General features: G+C 40.2%; 1 protein-coding gene across 2 annotated transcripts in view; it reads right to left on the reverse strand.

Moving 5' to 3' along the window:
* The window catches only part of LOC102877728 (glucosaminyl (N-acetyl) transferase 2 (I blood group)), an 80,718-nt gene that overhangs the window by 37,561 nt on the left and 24,954 nt on the right, over nucleotides 1-18,203 (reverse strand). The window contains exon 1 of one of the 2 annotated variants that reach the window (XM_006909279.3): nucleotides 301-1,607. The exons of the other annotated variant lie outside the window; for it this stretch is intronic. Within the exon in view, the coding sequence (XP_006909341.1) occupies nucleotides 301-1,219 (919 nt within the window). The 5' untranslated portion in view covers nucleotides 1,220-1,607. Of the gene's footprint in view, nucleotides 1-300; nucleotides 1,608-18,203 lie in introns of those variants that run through there. 2 annotated transcript variants of the gene reach the window in all.

The following is an 18,203-nucleotide window of genomic DNA, read 5'->3' on the forward strand; positions in this document are numbered from 1 at the left end:
CAGAAAACATTCATTCAAAAGACTGAACTGAAAGATAGTAACCATGTGATATATGATCAAGGTAGTTTTGCCAGAGCTCCTGTGGGTCAGAATTTTTCTTAGATCACTATATTGCACATAGTTATAAGACAACAGAGCTGGCATCAAACTGTCACTAAGAAGCAACCAGACTAATAGTTTTCTAAGCATTAAAAAACTTTTTTCAAATAATTTCAAAGGAGTCAGTTCTCTAAAGGAGTTGAATGGTAGCAAATTCAATATTCAAACAGGAAAAAAATGGTACTGGAAATTGGTACCTACCTGGAATCCTATTAAGTGTCACCCAGAAATGTTCATCAGGACTGTAGGTATCTTTTGACCAGTGTAGTAAATCAATGGCCCTTTTGTCATGGAAGACAAAGTTGACAAACTCTCTGGTAAGGGCCACATAGGCAGTGCCAAAGTAGATGGTCAGCTGATGTGGAGGTGAGGTTTTCAAAATATTAGTATTTTTCACAAAAGAGCCATCTTTGCCCAGGTGCTCTCGGTGGACGTATTTAGTTCGTCCAATTGCATGAGCTGGGGGCAGCACCCCTGGGGTAATGTTTTTCCCTTTAAATCCTTTCAGATACTGAATTATTTCCTTGTTGGTTTTCAGGGGGAAATCTTGCCCACAGGTGTTGATGGCGTACTTCCACGGGATCTCCGAGGCTACCAGGTCTTTCAGGCAGTTCAGGTCAGCCTGGAGCCTGGAGATTCCTGCATAAACCACAGGCTCTATCTTTGAAGCAATAAAAGCATTTTGGAAGCAACTCAGTAACTGCCACACAGATTTCTTAAACTCAGCTGTGGCTTTCTCATCCACATGAACACAGTAGACATTTTGGGGCATGTAGATAGCCCTGAAGAGCCTTTCAAAAGTATCAAAGTCCTTATGGATGACCATGACATAGGCCAAGGGGAATGCCACTTCTTCTTCTGAGAGGGGGCTTGTGATGTAGTGATTCTGGATCAGGTAGTCCTCGCAAGGGACACCTCCCAAAGGTGATGTCAATATCTTCTCCCACAAAAAAGTTGACTTACCTCCTAATGCGTCCTTACAGGCGTGTATTCCAGAATACCTTTCACTGGAACTATTCAGCTTCCTTTTTGGCAGGTTTAATTGGCTATTGTAATGTACAAAAAAAATAACCACACCGAGCACAATAAAAGCAAAAAGGTAATACTTCCAAAAGTTCATTATTTTCACTTCCTTGGGGAAGGAATCTCTCTCCAGGGATTCAGAAATGATCAGTCCCTGAAACTACAAGAGTGAAGAGGTTGAATGAAATTCCTTTGCCAGTCTTGACTTTCGACAGCTTCTCAAGCGGGCTTCCTTTCCCCGAGTCCTTTAATCCTCATTTATTTTCTGCTTCAGTGTCATGTCCATCCTTCTTGGCGGTGGCAAGAGAGAGGACATGGTTCTCTAACACTCGCGGGTCTCAGGCCCGGAGCGCGGAATCCCGTCAGCCAGCAGAGCGCAGAGCACAGCGCTCATCGCTCAGCCCAGGCCAGCCCAGCCCAGCCCAGCCCAGCCTTCGGAAAGCCCTTCTCATTTGCATGTGAAACGCAAGTGGTGGATCTTAGCAAATTACGTTTTGGAATGGAATGACGGGTCCTTTTCACTGGGGCTGTTTCTCTTGCTTCACCCCACCCCCATTCCAGCCAATCTATTCCGATCTGATCTCCCTTCCATTCTCACGCTTTCCCCTTCCCTTTTAGAATAAGTGGTTCTACTTTTTCGTATCGGCCTGGCAACTTGCTAGCAGTATTTGGAAACCACAGCATTTAGGACGATTGCTCTTTATGGTTCTTCCTGTTTCTCTGCCACCGCTTTTCATTTCAGTGTTATCTCTCCCTCTGAACACATACAGACACAGATAAAGAAAAATGCATTTGCAACATGTCTAAGTTGCCAAGATTATCAGCAGCAAAAGTCTGGTGGTGAGAGATTTCCTGGATTAAATCTCTTTCTGGTGGTGTTACATAGCATCTCTATGTATGTGCAGGCAATGAAAAGAAATAAGAAGTACACTCTTGGGGGACTGGGATGAGGGTGCAAGGGACTTAGACGTGACTCTTAGCATTGAAGGGTTGGTGCAGATGACATAAATGAAATAAACACACCTTAGTTTGCACTCCAGAGAGAAAGGTGATAGTCATTGTTCCCAGAGAGCAAGAGTTGGTTCCTGTTTCACACAGAGCTTCAGATAACTTGAGCTGTTGAAATGATTATCATCTACAATGTGTGGAGTGACTAGACACTGGGCCTCTTGATAAGCCTGACAGCTTGAAATTTGAGGTCATTTCACAGAACTCAAAGGATTCTACTTCCCACCCAATGTCCTCTCCCACTTCCTTACTCTGAAGAAAGAACAAAGGCTTCTTTCTGGGCTGCAGTAAAATTCCTGGAAGTATCAATCAGTGAAATTCAGAGGAGCCAGGAAAAGAAGCCCGACAGATCTGGTCACATTACAGGGGTTCTCATAGCTCAGGTGTGCCAGGTGCCTCGACCTCTTAGCAAATGTGGAATGCATTTGCAGATTGATGTAGATGGTAAGGATGCTTCTGGGGGAAAGTAACCAGTCCAACTAAAAGATAAACCACAGCAACCACGGTGAGTGTGCTGAAAATAGCTTGCTCCCATCTCATTCCCATAGTCACCCAGCTATCCTCCTTGTCTGGGCATGGTGGGCAACTGGAGCAGCTGTTCCTGTTAGGAAAACATCTGGTATATGATGCAGCAAACTTCCTGCCCTTTCTTATGTCATGCCACCCCTTATCTTCCTATAGTTCCCCGGACGAATGAATGGTAACGGCAGCATAGATGAGATGGATACTGATTTGGAGATATCAGACCCAAAGAGTTGCCAGGGATCTTGAAGATCACCTAACACAACCTTTTATTTTATAGATGAGGAAACTAAAGTCAATAAAAAAAATATTTTTTTCAAAGTCATTCAGCTAAATAGAAGCCAGAGCCTTAATTCTGTAGTTCCCTAGTCCAGATGCTGGAGCCAGTCTAATTGGTTTTAAATCCAAACTGGTCACTGACCAGCTGTGTGACCAGGGTAAGGTTACTTGGCCTCTTTAAGCACCATGTTCTTTGTCTACAAGATAGAAAATAACAGTGGTTACTATTTCACATGGTTAAGAATGTTAAATGATATTAACTCTTGTTTAGGGTTTATGTATATGTTCATACACGTTCAATAAGCATTAACAATTTTTGTTGTTTCTCTTTTGAAAAATATCCGACATTTCTGACTCTGTTAATAAACGGATATTTTTATTTCTGTTTTTAGTAATGGAGAAGAAAAATATTTACCCTTTTAAGGCTTTCAAATGGGTTGAAATGGGTTATTCCCACTCAAAAAGCAGAGGTTGAGTTCTACTCTTTTTCTTCCTCCTCACTATTCCTCTTCATCTTGGGGTGAGGGGAATAATAAGAATGTGGCTATCAAAAGGGAAGCACTGAATAAAAGCACTGAATAAAAAAAGGGGAAGCATTGATGCCGTCACTTCCCTTAATTCTTACTGGAACCGTACTCTTTTCTGCAAAATACGTTGTCGGCAGGACTTGTGGAGAGCAGAAGTGGGGAAGGGAGAGAGGGAATAGGAGGCAACGTGCAGTTTTGGTCGGGTTTCTCTCCCTCTCTTTGCCTTGAGCCTTTATCCTACAATAGGGAGCTCTAAAAAAAAAGCCGATGCAACAAACTCGACAAGACTTTAAACATTATTTAGTCAAAGCGAACTGTAGATGGGTATATCGTGACTTATAGTTCAGGACAGCAGTATCCAAAAAAACAAACAACAACAACAACACAAAACACTTCTACCTGCTTGGTATATTGTGACTTATAGTTCAGGACAGCAGTATCCAAACAAACAAACAACAACAACAACAACACAAAACACTTCTACCTGCTTTATTTACAATGGTTTAGATGAACAGCCTGAGATTAGAATGTGATGCCTTTTTAGCAATTGGCCCAACAGGAGGTTTGTTTTGCCTGGTGTCTGTGATAAATGAACAGGCACTGTCTTCCAGCAAATAATTGGGCGGTCTAAGTTATTAACCTCCAACCAGGACATTATATCTGCTCTATTCACTTTAGTTGCTTAACATATTGAAATCTGTCATCAACTGGACATTTTGTATTCACTCCATGCTTCTCTCTGCTCCAGGATAACCTTCATCATCACAAACAAGGAGAAAGCACAAGGACAACAGCTAAGAATACTTAGTAAGCTCAGCTCGACACCAAACTAAGGGCTCAGCTATCTGGGGGCTTTCTGAGAACACAGTGGAATCTTTTTTCCCTCACAGTCCATTAGTTCTTGTTAACCTTACTTGAGCTGTGCTTCCACCCCAGCTGGGCCAGCACAGGCAAAAGCAAATGATGGTTCTTGCAAAGGCAGAGTTGAAATCCTGGCCTGACTTGTTTCCAAGTCCTCGTAGTTCTCCTCTACCTCAGATTGCTTCTCTTGGAGTAATTATTGGCTACTGAATCAAGGCAATGCTTTTGAGGCGTCCTCTCATCTTTATCAACTTTACACCATTCTGCTTCTCATCTAAGTCTTTGGTTGCGTCAATCTGGCAACCTCAAACACTTTGGCCACAAACAAGACACAGCAAGTAAATGAGAAAAGATCTCTCAGCAACCCAAACAATGATCACATGTTGTAGGCTGGATTCACACACTCAAATGTGTACAGGCAGGTAAGTGAAATAAGTACGTGAAGCTGGTTGTAGGAAAGGAAAAACAGGGCTAATGAGTTCACAAGTGGCAATTAACACAAGGCCAAGATGTCATGGATGTGCAGGGAGGGTGGGGACACTGGTAAAGAACGTGTGCCCCACCAAAAGCAAGCAGCTCCCTCTCAATGCCAGTGATTAATTCACACTGGATCATACTATAGGACCGATGCTGCCAGCTCTTCTTATATTTCAAGAGAAGTGAGAAATCTAAATTTTATTTTTTAAAAAGTTCCCAAACTCTTTAAATGTTATCAAGTAATTAACAAATTTTTAAGACACGAGTCCATCCCTCAGGATGTCAGTTTATCATCTTTGCTTTAAACATCAAAGGATTAAACACCTCTTGAGGCTTCTCCTGTTAACTCTTAGTATAGGCACACTCTTAACATACTTTCTCAGACTTGAGCAGGTAAGAAGTCGCAAATTAGAAGAGGGAGGTAGAACTAGTAGATTCGGCACCCTGTTGTCAGCAATAGGTGATGTACAGAGAATGAAGAAGGCTCAAGAAAAACTCCAAAAGCAGATCAGGGCCAGATTATTCAATGAAAAGATAACCGGCACTTGTACAGCTCAATAACCATTTTATTATTGTCGACCAATACCTCTAGTATTTTTAATTATCAAATAAGTTAACATCTATGAAAGGGCTTGAAGACTGACCATCAGTTCAAACATTGGGCCAACCATACCTCTGAAAGCAAGCGGAGTCCTAATATTTAGTGAAATAGAAATAGAAATGTATGAACAAATATCTTCTACGTATATTCTGCATATTCTGTTTAAAAAGGCATTTATGAAGTGTTTATTTCAAATAGCTTTTTAAAAAATAAACCATTTTGCGAACAAAATGCACAGTTATGACAAAAAGTTTTTTCCTAAAAGATGGTAACAAATATGTGTTACCATGATTCTACATCAGGATTTAGCACTTCTTCTGTAAAAGGGCCAGGTAGTAAATATTTTAGGCTTGTGGGTCATTTGGTTTCTGAGGCAACCATTCAACTCTCATACTGTAGCATGAAAGCAGCCATAACAATATGTCCTGCTAAAACTTTATTGGTATTAATATATCATTGTCATATCATTTTTTGTCATGAAATAGTCCACTTTTGAATTTTTTTCAACCATTTAAAATTGTAAAATCATTCTTAGCTTTCAGGTAGTAGAAAAATAGGCCAGATTTAGCCCATGGCTGTATGTAGCTTGCTGATTTCTGTTCTAGATTATAATCATGTTCCTCCAGGCCTAAATTTTGCAATACTGACATCTTTGCAATAACCTATAATTTCTGTTTTTTCCCGATGAAGAAATGTGAAATGAGGGGAAATAATTATGTTGATCCTTCTTATATAACCATTTGGGTCATAGGGAAGAACCCTAGAATGTATGCATGGGTGTCTTCTATGAAACAGAGATCATAAGAACACTGACCTCTTAAGAGATTTAAATAGGTTAGTACATAAAAAGATATTAGAACAATGCCTTGTACATAGAAAGGATTCAATAATCTTAAGGCATCTCTCTCTGTGTTGCCAAACGACTTATCTAGGACTCTAAACACTTCAGCCACCTTCTTAACTAGGTTTAGTGAAGAACAGCTGTGCTTCATTATTTACGGCGGCCAAGACATGGAAACAACCAAAGTGTCCTTTGACGATTGGATTAAGAAGGTGTGGTACATATAGACAATGCAATACTACTCAGCCATAAGGAAAAACGAAATACTGCCATTTGTGACAACATAAATGGATCTCAAGATTATCATGCTAAGCGAAATAAGTCAGGTGAAAAAAGTCAAGAACCATATGATTTCACTCATATGTGAGATATAAAACTGAAAGCAACAAATGAACAGAGAAGACAAACAAAGAAAAACTCATAGACACAGACAACAGTATGGTGGTTACTAGAGGGAAGTAGGGGGCTTGGAGGGAAGGTAGAAAAAGGTAAAGGGGGTCAATATGTGGTGATGGAAGAAGATCTGACTTTGGGCAGTGCGCACACAATGCAATATACAGATGATGTATTATAGAATCGTATACTTGAAACCTATATAATTTTATTGACCAATGTCACCCCAATAAATTTAATAAAAATAAAATAAAATAAACCAGCCGTGCTTAGGGGATCATTCTGTGCTGAAAAGATCCCAAAGTCCAGGCAGGAGGCCTCCAGGCCATCCCTCTCATTGGCAGCGTCGGCCTGTCCTGCCTCTCCCCACCCCAGAATGAGGGACTGCCCTTCATTCCCAACTGCAGCCTCTTGAACCTGTTCTTTCAAACTGCACCTGACGTGGTCACCTCTTCGGAGAACCAGCCAATCTGGCTGTGCTGTTTACTACGTGACCCTGAGAAAGTTTCTTGGGATCACTGAACCTTAGTTTCCCAGTTTTTAAAAAGGAGTAGTTTCCAGTCTACCTAAGCGGTGAAAAGTAAATGTGATGAGGAAGCCTCCGAGTCTTCTCCCTCTCTGACTCGTCATGCTGCCACCCCAGCTTATTCCATTCTTTCAGGATCACTCTACGTTTTGGCACTTTCCTCGCAGCCTCCTAGAGGTGGCACATTCTTTCCCTCCTGTGGTTAATTGCCCAACTTTAACTCTAATTGACCAAAAACAAACAAACACAAACAAAAATTTTACCTTTGGCTGTATTCCATTAAGTTTCCAGGAAAATAATAGGTTACCTTTGTTTTTCTGTGCAACTTTTCTCTGTTTGCAAATTACAAATTCTTGAGGAAAGGAATGTCCAAGGTCTGTTCAAATCTGGATATTTTTCTGATACCCTTCTCATACCAAATACCTCCAAATTTCTCCACTTCCATATTTTTGAATGTTATATTTTTGAACGTTGCAAGGTGAAGGTATGGTATTTCCACTAAGAGAAGGTATTTTATAATTCAGCTGCTGGCAGAGATGTGTGTCTTGAAGACACCCTTTGTGTTTTGAACATTGTCAAATAAATGAAAACAAAATAGTCTTGAAATAGAGATAGGCAGTGGTTTCCTCCAACTTCTAATTTTAATAGCCCTATTAAATTCTTGGCTCACTTTCAGTTTATTCAATCCACTGTCATACTAGCTTCTTTCCCAAAGAACCTGTCATTTACTTGAATTTAGACAGTTTATTAGGGCAGAGTGCTTAGATAAATCCCAAAAAGCAGACATTTCTTCTGCTTTGCTAGAAATTAAAGCTAGAACAAATTTGCCACTGAGATGTGTCCTGTGCTTGTACTTAGTAGAAGAAAATCTTTGATTTTCCCGCTAAAAGTGGCTTTAGATTCAAGTTTTATATTTACCAATTCATCCTTTTAGATGACATCCTTAAACTCTATTTTTTCCTCTGCAAAAACAATAGGATCATTGTTATAAATAGAATAGATTCAGTTCTGGTCTGCTTTGGTTAGGGCCCTCATGGCTGATAGTGTAGTTTTGAGCACTACCCTTCAATGTGTCTTCAGTGTGTTGTAACCTACATAACTGAATGGTTTTGATTCTCATTTTTTTTTTTTTTTACAGTTTATTGATCAGTACTGTTCTGTGGGACATAAATATCTAGAGCACTACTCCTCCATCCTTCTCTGGGCAGGAATATGTAGTAGTAGGACTTAGGGTGACCAACTATCCCAGTTTGCCAAGGACTGAAGGATTCCCCAGGACATGGGATTTTCAGTGCTAAAAATGGGAAAGTCCTGGACAAACCAGGACAAATTGGTCACCCTAGATACCATTGGTCTTACCCACTCTTTGCTGAAAGATAGACTGACTAGAGGGGATTCAATAACAGATTAATATGAAAGGAAAGCAAATGTTTAAACCATTGATCTGGGTTGGGGGAGCATGCAGATCATAAAAAGTCTGCAAACTGTAGTGCATGAAAACTCCACATGACCCTACCCCAAATCACTGAGGCATGAGGACAAAATGATTAACATTTGTGGGATAGCTCTACGGTAAACCTAAAAGAATTCACTTAAACCATTCTAACTACACAGATGTTGCCCAGTGGATATAAGAATACCTTAGTAACAACCAATATAATGATAGGAGAAACTAAAAGGAAAATAACTTTGTGTTATTACAATGTTAACTGTATCTAAAATCCCTGTGCCCCACCTCCAACACCACATGTAACACCACATCCTCTTTCTGTAAATGGGGGACTAATTGAAAAATATGGGGTCTTATGAATGGAAGTGCTTATTTTAACATCTGTAATAAATGGGCAATAAAGTCAGAAAATGTTAACTCATTTTACAGAACAGCATAATCAACCAGCTGTTTCATCTCTCTGGGTCTCGATTTCCAAATTCATATGATTTTAGGATTGGAACTAGATGTTCTTTAAGGCTCCTTTCAGCTCTAGATGCTGTGATTACTATAGCTTTCTGCACAGAATAAAAAGGAGGCTGTTTTTTAGGAAAGCTGCACTAAAAAGTTATGTTTAGGTTGAGTAAGTGCAGGGGAAAATCCAAAATGTAGTAGGCTTATTGACCAGAGATAAACCAGAAGGCTTGAAAGTGAAGTGAAGGGCAATTAGCTCAGACAAGCCTAAGTCTCAAGAGAGTAGAAACCAGACGGGGAGGTGTTTAGCCTTTCCAGGAGACCTGAGGTCCAGAAGACAGGACCTCAGAGTCCAGGATAGGCGGTTTCCCCATGAGACATAGGTGGGCACTTGGAGTTCTAGGCAGAAGGGCTTTCATCCTCTAGAACCACAAGAAACTCAAAGAAGAAGCCCTGACTTAAACTGAGGAAAGAGTTAACGAATTTCAATGAAAAAGAAATTATTTAAGGATCAGGGCTTAGGAAGGGGTGGCTAAAGAGGAAATAACTAGAAGAGGGGACTGACATGGTAGGAAGCTAATTGTATTAGGTTGATCTGACTGTCTCTAGCTTGCTTAGTAATGATGATAGTTTTATCCTCTGATATGTTCATAGTTATGTTCTGACATTTTAATCTGGCTGAAGAGAAAGATTATGGGGAATGGGTATCATCTATTCATTCTCTGAAAATGTGGCCCTGAAATAGATATAGGGTAAATATATTTGGGGAAAACTTTCTGCCACTTATAGTTTTGTTTAAAATCATCTCAGAAAAGAATGTTACATACTGTATGAGTCAAAAGACGAGAGAAAGAGAGGTTTGTTAAGTGGCTCTGGCATTGAGAAAACACATTAAGAAATGATTACTTAGGAAGTAATTAATATTACTTACTGCTTTAGATTTAGCTTTAGATTTAACTTTCAAAGATTGCAAATTATCCACTCCGAGACTCAGGAAAAAAAATCACCAAAAATCTTAGCAGGGTCGTTTGCTTCACCAAACGATAGATTAATTCCATCAAAGAAGCAGCCTTATAAAAATTCAAATTGTTTTTTAAAGCAGGGGCCTCTGCTGTTGGGCTATTCTTTTTACTTCTTTGGTGTGAGGTCGGACACCAATTTGGTAAGTTCATGGATAGTGGGCCTCAGAGTGAAGCACAGTCTGGCATGAGCTGATGCTACCCCCAAAATAAGCTTTTCTTTGAGAGGCATTCCAAAAAAACCTGAGATGAACCAGATGCTTTGGAAAAACTGAGGAAGAGAGAACAGTCCCATTGCTATTGACCAGAAGCAGAAAGAACTTCAAGAAATGTCTTGGAAAAACTGAACATGGCTGGAAGATGCTGAAGCTGAGCCTTCAGGATTTGGCATGGTAACCTAGGCTGTGTGTGTGGTAATGCGGGTGGTGGTGGAGGAGGTGATGATTTGCAGCTGACTGGGCAGCAGTGCTGACGGGCATATTAAATATTATTTCCATCTGACTCAATTTAATAAATATTCTTATCCTACTGGGCTGCTAAAAATATAAAAGATCCCAAAGAACTTATAATCTAGTCAGGGTAACATGATATTTACATTCATCATTATAATGCAAAGAAGATTAAAGAATGCATAAAGGAGTTACAACAAAAGTTTACAAGGGTGTACAATTGAGAAAAAAAGATCAGGAAAATCTTCCTAAATAACAAGCCATTGAATGCAGACCCATTAATGTCATTATATAAATGGGAGAGATGGAGAAGATTGGCCCAAGTAAAGAAAACAACATGCAGAAAATTACCAAAGGCAAGAATACAAGGCATGGTGTTTTTTCTGGAGTGTTCCTTTCAGGGAAAGCAGTAATGGGAACCAATAGTAGGGTGATATTGAGGTGATATCTAATAGGGATATGCTGATATCCAACATGCCATGTTGAGATGTTTATAATGAATAATTCAGTAAGCTGTTGAAACTCATTGAAACTTTTGGGATAGAGATGTTATTCTTAGAGCTATGCCTTAAGAAGAAATGTGTGTCGAGAGTGTTAGAATGGGTTGAATAGAGAGACCGGGGCCAGAAAGACCACTGAGAAGGAAGGGTCTAACAATCTGCTTGAGAAGCACGATGGGCAGGAGTTAGAGCGGTAGCGACAGGAACAGGGAGAGTGACACTCACTCGAAACCTATCACAGAATGTGCAGAATGTGCTGATTAGACATAGGGGCCCGATTAAGAGAAGTTGGCTAACTTGGAGAATGGCAGTGGTGGCAGGTCAAGGAAGCTCTGAAGAACGGTGTTAGTGGGGAGTAGGGAGGTGGATGGGGAAGCATGTCAGCGGGTGCCAGGAGGAACCTCAGGAAGAGATATCCAAAAGGTGGGAAGAAATGTGAGAGAGGGCCTGGGAGCATGATGGAGGGATGTCAGTCATAACTACAAAAATGAGGCTGAGCTGTGGATGTAAATGAGATCACAAAGGGAGGAAGAACAGTAAGGGCCCAAAAGCAAACTAAAGATGTTCACTGGAAACTTAAATTTACCTCATTCTGAATTTCTCTGAGAATAGTGGCTCTAAAATCAACTGTTATCTAAGTCTCAATTAAATAGTTGGTAACCAAGAGTATGAAAAGGACAGAATTATCCATTTAACTACAAGTTTCTCAAAGAGGGATTATAAAAGCAATGCCCTTTAGCACATTTGGCAACAGGATAGCCATGCTGGAAGTCGTAGCTGAAAGTCCTGTGACAGAGTCAAAGTTTTATGACAGACTGTTGTTCCAGGACTTCAGTCTTTGGTAATTATCTCTTCGTAGCACTTTGATCCTATCTGCCTTTCTAAATAAAAACAACTTTTAGAAAAGAGCGATTCTATACATTGCATGTGGATAAGGGACAGAACTCTGGATTAGAAAAGTAAAACAATCTGAATTTGTGCACTGACTTTGCCAATTACTAGCTGTTCTAGAAGTTCAACACAGGTTAGATTGCAAAGTCAGTATGTAAAAGAAAACAACACACAGTCAAAATTCCTCTGGAGAAATCCCTTGGGAATGTGCCACATTAAAATGACACAGAGTCTCCAAATTTCCAACATGGCCGATTTTCCCTTTAATCATAGTCCAGATGGTGGTTCTTCAAATGAGCACCAGATGAAGTAGTGAGCTCAAGCCGAGGTGCTATGTTGTGAGATGTACACTGTATCTTTACATTAGCAATCCATGGGAGCCAAGACCCAACATGGGAATGAGAGGAATCCACTTCACGCTCACTCTGGACCCCACAGTCACTGGATGGAATCGAGGGCAGGGCACGATGGCCGAAACCCTTTAAACTTACACATAGTGTGTGTGTGTGTGTGTGTGTGTGTGTGTATAGTGGAGTTTGTGTAAGTTAAAATAATACAAGCCAAGATCTCATTGTACTGAGTATTGCTCATGTATCAGGGGTTGTGCTATAAGAAAACAAAAATGAGCAGGTACAGGTTCTACCCTTGAAGCTCAGTCTAGAAGATTACTGGGAACCCAAACGTGGCACTGCAAGACTAAGAATAGATACAGGAGGAGTGAGTCCACAGGAGCAAAATTTAGGAAAAGCTTTTTAAAGAATGTAACCCTAGTCTGAATCTTAAAAGCAAAGCACATTATCAACTAGGTGAGTAAGGAAGGAAGAAGAGCATTCCAGAGCATTTGGCAGAAGGACTGACATGGCAGGGAGGGTGGAAGGGTCACATTTGGGACCCACAAGCCATACAGTAGAGCTGGAGTTCATAGTGAGAGAAGGTGCTGGAAAGGCCACGGGGCCAGATCACAATGAGTTCCCTGTGCCCAGTGTTTGGACGTTGTGCTGGACATAATAGGAATCCATAGAAGTTTCCTAAGAAGGAGAGAGATGTGATCATGTAATCAAGGTGCATTTTTATAAAGATCTTGTTACTGTAGAGAATGGGTTTAAGCAGGCTGAGAATGGAGTCAGGGGAAGTGGTTAAAAGGAAATTAGACTGTTGTAGGAGAGAGATGAAGAGAGATAGATGGCAGACCAGAAATGGAGAGGAGGCTGGTAGCCAGATCCAGTTTATTGACTGTTTACTCTGCACCCAGCACTAGGCCAAACACTTGCACACATTATCTTGCTGCTTTTGCCAATAACCTTATGAAAGGGGTGCTGCCAGGTCATGTCACACAAGGGCCTTGCTCACCTCAATGCAAAGTCTAGCCCTCACTCTCGCTCACTCAGCCACAGCCACAAGGGCTGCCTTTATGGCTCCTGAACACAGAGAGCTCTTGCTCTCCTCAGGAACTTTGCCAGATCTAGATCCTCTTTCTCAAGTGCATGGCTGACTTGTTCTCATATAGGAGATGCAGTTCATGTGCTACTTTCACCAAGAAGCCTTTCTTAATTCACTCCATTTAAAGTAGGTCCCTTCCTGTATCAGCCTGCATTTTTTTCTTTTTTTTCCAGCCTACATTTTCTTCATAGCGCTTATCGTAATTTCTAATTATCTTATCTGTCTACTTTTTATTATCTGTCTGCCGCTTCTAGAATATATATTCCATGACCAAAGGGCCCTTATTTGTCTTATTATTATTATATCCCAGTACCTAATACAGCATCTAGTGCTTAATAAATATTTATCGAATGATAATAATAACAATAACAACAATGATAAAATCTAACATTTAAAATATGTGCCAGGCACTGGTCCAACTCCCTTAAATCTTACATATTTCATATAAATATTATTATTTTCTCCATTTTGTAGGTGGGAAACTGAGGCCCCCAAATTTAGATAACTTGTCTAAGTTCCTACAGCTTGTAAATGGTGGAATGGATATTCAAATTCAAGCAGTCTGCCACCAGGATCCATGCTTTCAACATCAATGCCACGTGACTACTCTAAGACAGAGCTTTACAAATGTCGGGCCACACATGGCTCGTGATGGAAGGGCTAAGGCTCCAACCTTGTTTCTCTCCAACTCTGGAACCTGAGCTCCAGGGATAGGAAAATTGACAGAAATCAAGGTGGTGAAAATTAGCAGAGGGAGAAGCCAGCCTGCAGGACTGAGAGAGATAACAGAGGATTGTGTTAAATTCAGGGGCACATGAGCTGAGTTCTGAAAGTACAGAATTTGAGGTGCCCGCTGACCACACTCTCTCCTTTACTGTGCTTTCTGTTTTTGGAGTAGAGGACATTACTCAACCCGATCTCATCTTCATATTTGTAAAATGTGGATTTAAGTACCAACCAGACAAAATTCCTGTGAAGGTTACACTGAGATAATGCAGACCCGAGGCAGATATTCAGTAAACATTCGTTTCTTAATATTTCCTGTACCTTCTGTTCACATGAAAAAAACAAAAGTTCTGGGAAATGGGCTAAATATTGAGATAACATAAGGAACAAGAGGGAACATTCTTGGGTAGGTTCAATGATATAATCATTCTATAAGCTTAATAAGACTTAAAATTAGTTAAGTTTCATCTTCTGAACAGTTGCATTGTCATAATTAAATGGTTTGTAAAATTAGGTTCAGTTTAATCTAAATGTATAACATAAGTCTTTGTTCTTCCTAGATGTTTCTTTTTATTCTTATTTATTGCTAGATATATGTAATATTTGTCTTTGGACAAGTCACATATTTTAATCTTAAATTTTCTCATCTGCAAAATGGGAACAATAGTCTTCCTCTTAGAGGGTTCTTATGAGGATTAAAAAAACTAATGTGTAAGAAATATTTTGCAAACCGAGTACTATCCAAATATAATAAAGGAACATTATTGAAAATAGTTTTATGAGGGAAATGCGGTATGCTTATAAGATCATACTTCCACAGAGGTAATTTAATTAGTATTCTCCAAGTTAAAATAGCTCAAGTGCTTAAAGCTTTATATTGCATTAAATCTTGCCCCTCTGATATCCTGTGAAGATGGTCAGAATAACTCTGCCTGCAAAACAAGGAACCATCTTACAGTGAGCCTGTGCTTTTTGTCTGCCTAGCATCACTCCACCATAGCCTGTCCCTAACCTCTAGCTCGACTGTGGGAAAGCAGCCCAAGAAAGGCTAGTCAGTATTCCTCCTACCCCTGCTTTGTTTAGGGATAGCAATTTAGACCAAGCAGAACCAATCTGAAGACTTCCCTGTGCTGTTGCTGGAACTATTAGGCAAAAGACTTTCTTTCCCCTCAGGAGTACCAGCTGTCAGAACCAAACACCAGGAGATACTTCTGACCATCTCTGATACTATGTGGGAGAACATGCCTCAGTTTTCTGGGACATTCTTTGTTTTAGTACTGAAAGGCCCACTCCCAGGACTCACCCTCAGACCTGAACAATTAGGGATGGTTGGTCTCCCCACAGAGAGAAAGCCTGACAAGTGTCCTGAATATATTGCTCTAACTCTTGATCCAGCTTTATTTGGAGCCGCTCCTTGAACAGCTTAATTCTATGACTCGGTAAGTTCTTGTTTCTGTTTAAGCAACTTTGGGTTTCGTTTCTGTCACTTACTCTCAAAGAATGTGCACATATAAATAAAACTTCAAGTTAAAAAAGCAAAATAAATTGAAGTAGGAAACATGCTATTTTTAGAATTGAAAAATGAGGAAATGTGATCATGTGGTCACTCCAAGGTTGAGAGAATTTATTTCACAAAGGAGTTCTGAAAAAAATGTATACAAAATGAAAAAAGGAAGCAAAGCAAATAAATGAAAACATTCTTATGGAAGAATAACATCATGGCATGAGAAAGGTCAGAGTAATGCGTGAGCAAAAATTCAAAAGAACAAATTTATGCACTGAGAGAAAAAAAGTAGTTGAAGCCAAAGCATGTAGCAGCTTTGCCTTTTCATTAGAGATAGACTTGCCCTGAAATGGGACAAGAGGATAATCTAGCCATAGGAATGGACTGAGAAAAAAACTAGACCAGCAACAGCTTCTGCAGATGCTAAACAATTTGACAAGACTTAAAGCAAAAATCTAAGAGGCCTCTGGCACTCCTCCCTGGGGCGGATAAGTAAAAGAAAATGGCAAAGAAATAACCAGAAAAGCTAGAGAAAATGGGCTTTTCTTAAGGTGACATATAGTAGCAATGATAAAGATCTGAGAAATTAGAAAATATAAGTGTGCACCAGAATTTGGGGTGCGGTACTGCTAGCAGAGCCTGATGTTCTGTAGTGTAAGTCAAAGAAATTTGTGCTCCTGGACAGTTTCCTTTGAGACTATGTCGAGAGGGAGAGGTCTAGACAATCTGTCTGTACATGAGTCACAGCCACTCTGCCTGGCCTCCCCAGAAGAAGTATTGAGACTGAAGCCACCAACGGACTTTTTCTGGCCCCATCATTTTTGTTTCTAATGCAGTATAGGAAAAGCCTAAGGGTTGAAAACCAAGAGAGAAGCCATTTTCTCAATAGAAAGACATTAAAAAAAAAAAAAAAGTGTGAAGATATGTGATTCAGTGCTACCTCTATGAATATCCTTTCTATTGAGTCTCACCAATTTTAAACCATTTTCACTTTTTTTTTCCTGATATCTCATTATAAGGTACCAATCATTTTCTTAGTCATATCACTCTTGTGAGTGTTTGGGGGAAACTAAAATGCCTGTGCAAGTTCTTTCTAATGAAAACGCTTGAGGATGTTTAGGAGAAAGACAGAAGGAAACCTTGAGGAAGGGAAGGAACACCACTCTCTGGACTTGCACATTTGCAAAAAATATGTTTACGCTGTATTAACTGCAGAACTTTTCCCCTAAAAACATAACATTGAAAATAGAAGAACTGATATGGTTTCAGTTTGGTAATAAAGAAGCAGGTTCACACACCAAATCTTAAATCACAAAGAATGCCAAGTATAAAACCACTGGAGTTACTTGAGTGTATGATTAAATTTTACATTGCCTTTGAAGATGAGATAGCCAGCACCGAGACTATAGTGTTTGATGAATTATTTTCTTTAAATCATTTGTAACTCAGGAAGGGCCAACTTGCAAGGAGGATATCCTTTCGCTATCTCCCTGAACCAGGATGCCATCCAGAGTCTAACAAAGGAAGGTGGCAAAGCCCCAGGAAATGTCATGTTAGCCTGAAAGGCTTGCCCTGCAGAATCAGACCTGACAGCCCCCTGACATGGCTCACCTGCCTCCCTGGAGAGATGCTTTCTTGGCAGAGCTCTCACCTCCGATTTTCTACAAAGGAAATGGAATGTATTCACCAGAGCTAATGGGAAAATCGGAGTCCAGACTCACCACCAGCATTCCCACCTTTCTATGAATTCCCATAGCCACGTGATGGGTGTTTATGTGATTCTGGGCATTGCATCTTCTGCAAAGAAAAACATGTATGGTACTTGTGCCCTCATTTTTTAGCTAGGAGATTTGAGGTCCCAAGAGGTTACGTGATTTACGTAGGGTCATACATTTGCTGTGACAGGGCAGAAGCCAGTGTGCCACACCATAAACCTATAGTAAAAATAGTTTTCTCTCCTGTGCCTATTTAGATATTATTCGAGGTCTCTCACATTGTCTGTCTGACTAGGGCTGGAAAGGAGAAGGGGGCTAAGGGAAAAAAAGGGAGATGAAACTTTCTTTTTTCCCTTGATTTTCTTACTCTGGTTTGATGTTGATTATACTGACCGTCCTTCCGTCAAAGTAACCACAGACATTAAACAAAACCCAGGTTTCTCTTTTTTTTTTCTCCAAACCAACAATTCAGGCTTTTCTAAGTTAGGAAATGCCTTAATCTCAGTACGATATCTAAGGAATCACATGGCTAGAACTAAACTTCTATAAATTTTAAGGGAATAGTGAAAATATACACATATATTATACATTTAACTATGAAAATCAGCCTCTAAATACCTAATGCTCCCAAATTATACACTAATGATGGAAACAACAGATAAAAGGTGAAAACATGGTGGCCATAGGGCGAGAGAGGTCAGGAAAGAGAGAATGCACAGGACAAGAGCCAGCCCTATTCCCCAGGCCGATCACCCTGGGATTCAGAACCCAAACACAGTATTTTCCAGAGAATGCCGGCGTGTTTATCGCCCAGCGGGCCCTGCCCTGCAGCCCGAGAGCACCTACCAGTGTTTCCAACCTGGCGGCCCCCCAACCACCAGAACAATGATCGCTTTTCT

This window comes from Pteropus alecto, unplaced genomic scaffold (assembly GCF_000325575.1).
Source record: "Pteropus alecto unplaced genomic scaffold, ASM32557v1 scaffold121, whole genome shotgun sequence".
Taxonomy (NCBI): domain Eukaryota; kingdom Metazoa; phylum Chordata; class Mammalia; order Chiroptera; family Pteropodidae; genus Pteropus; species Pteropus alecto.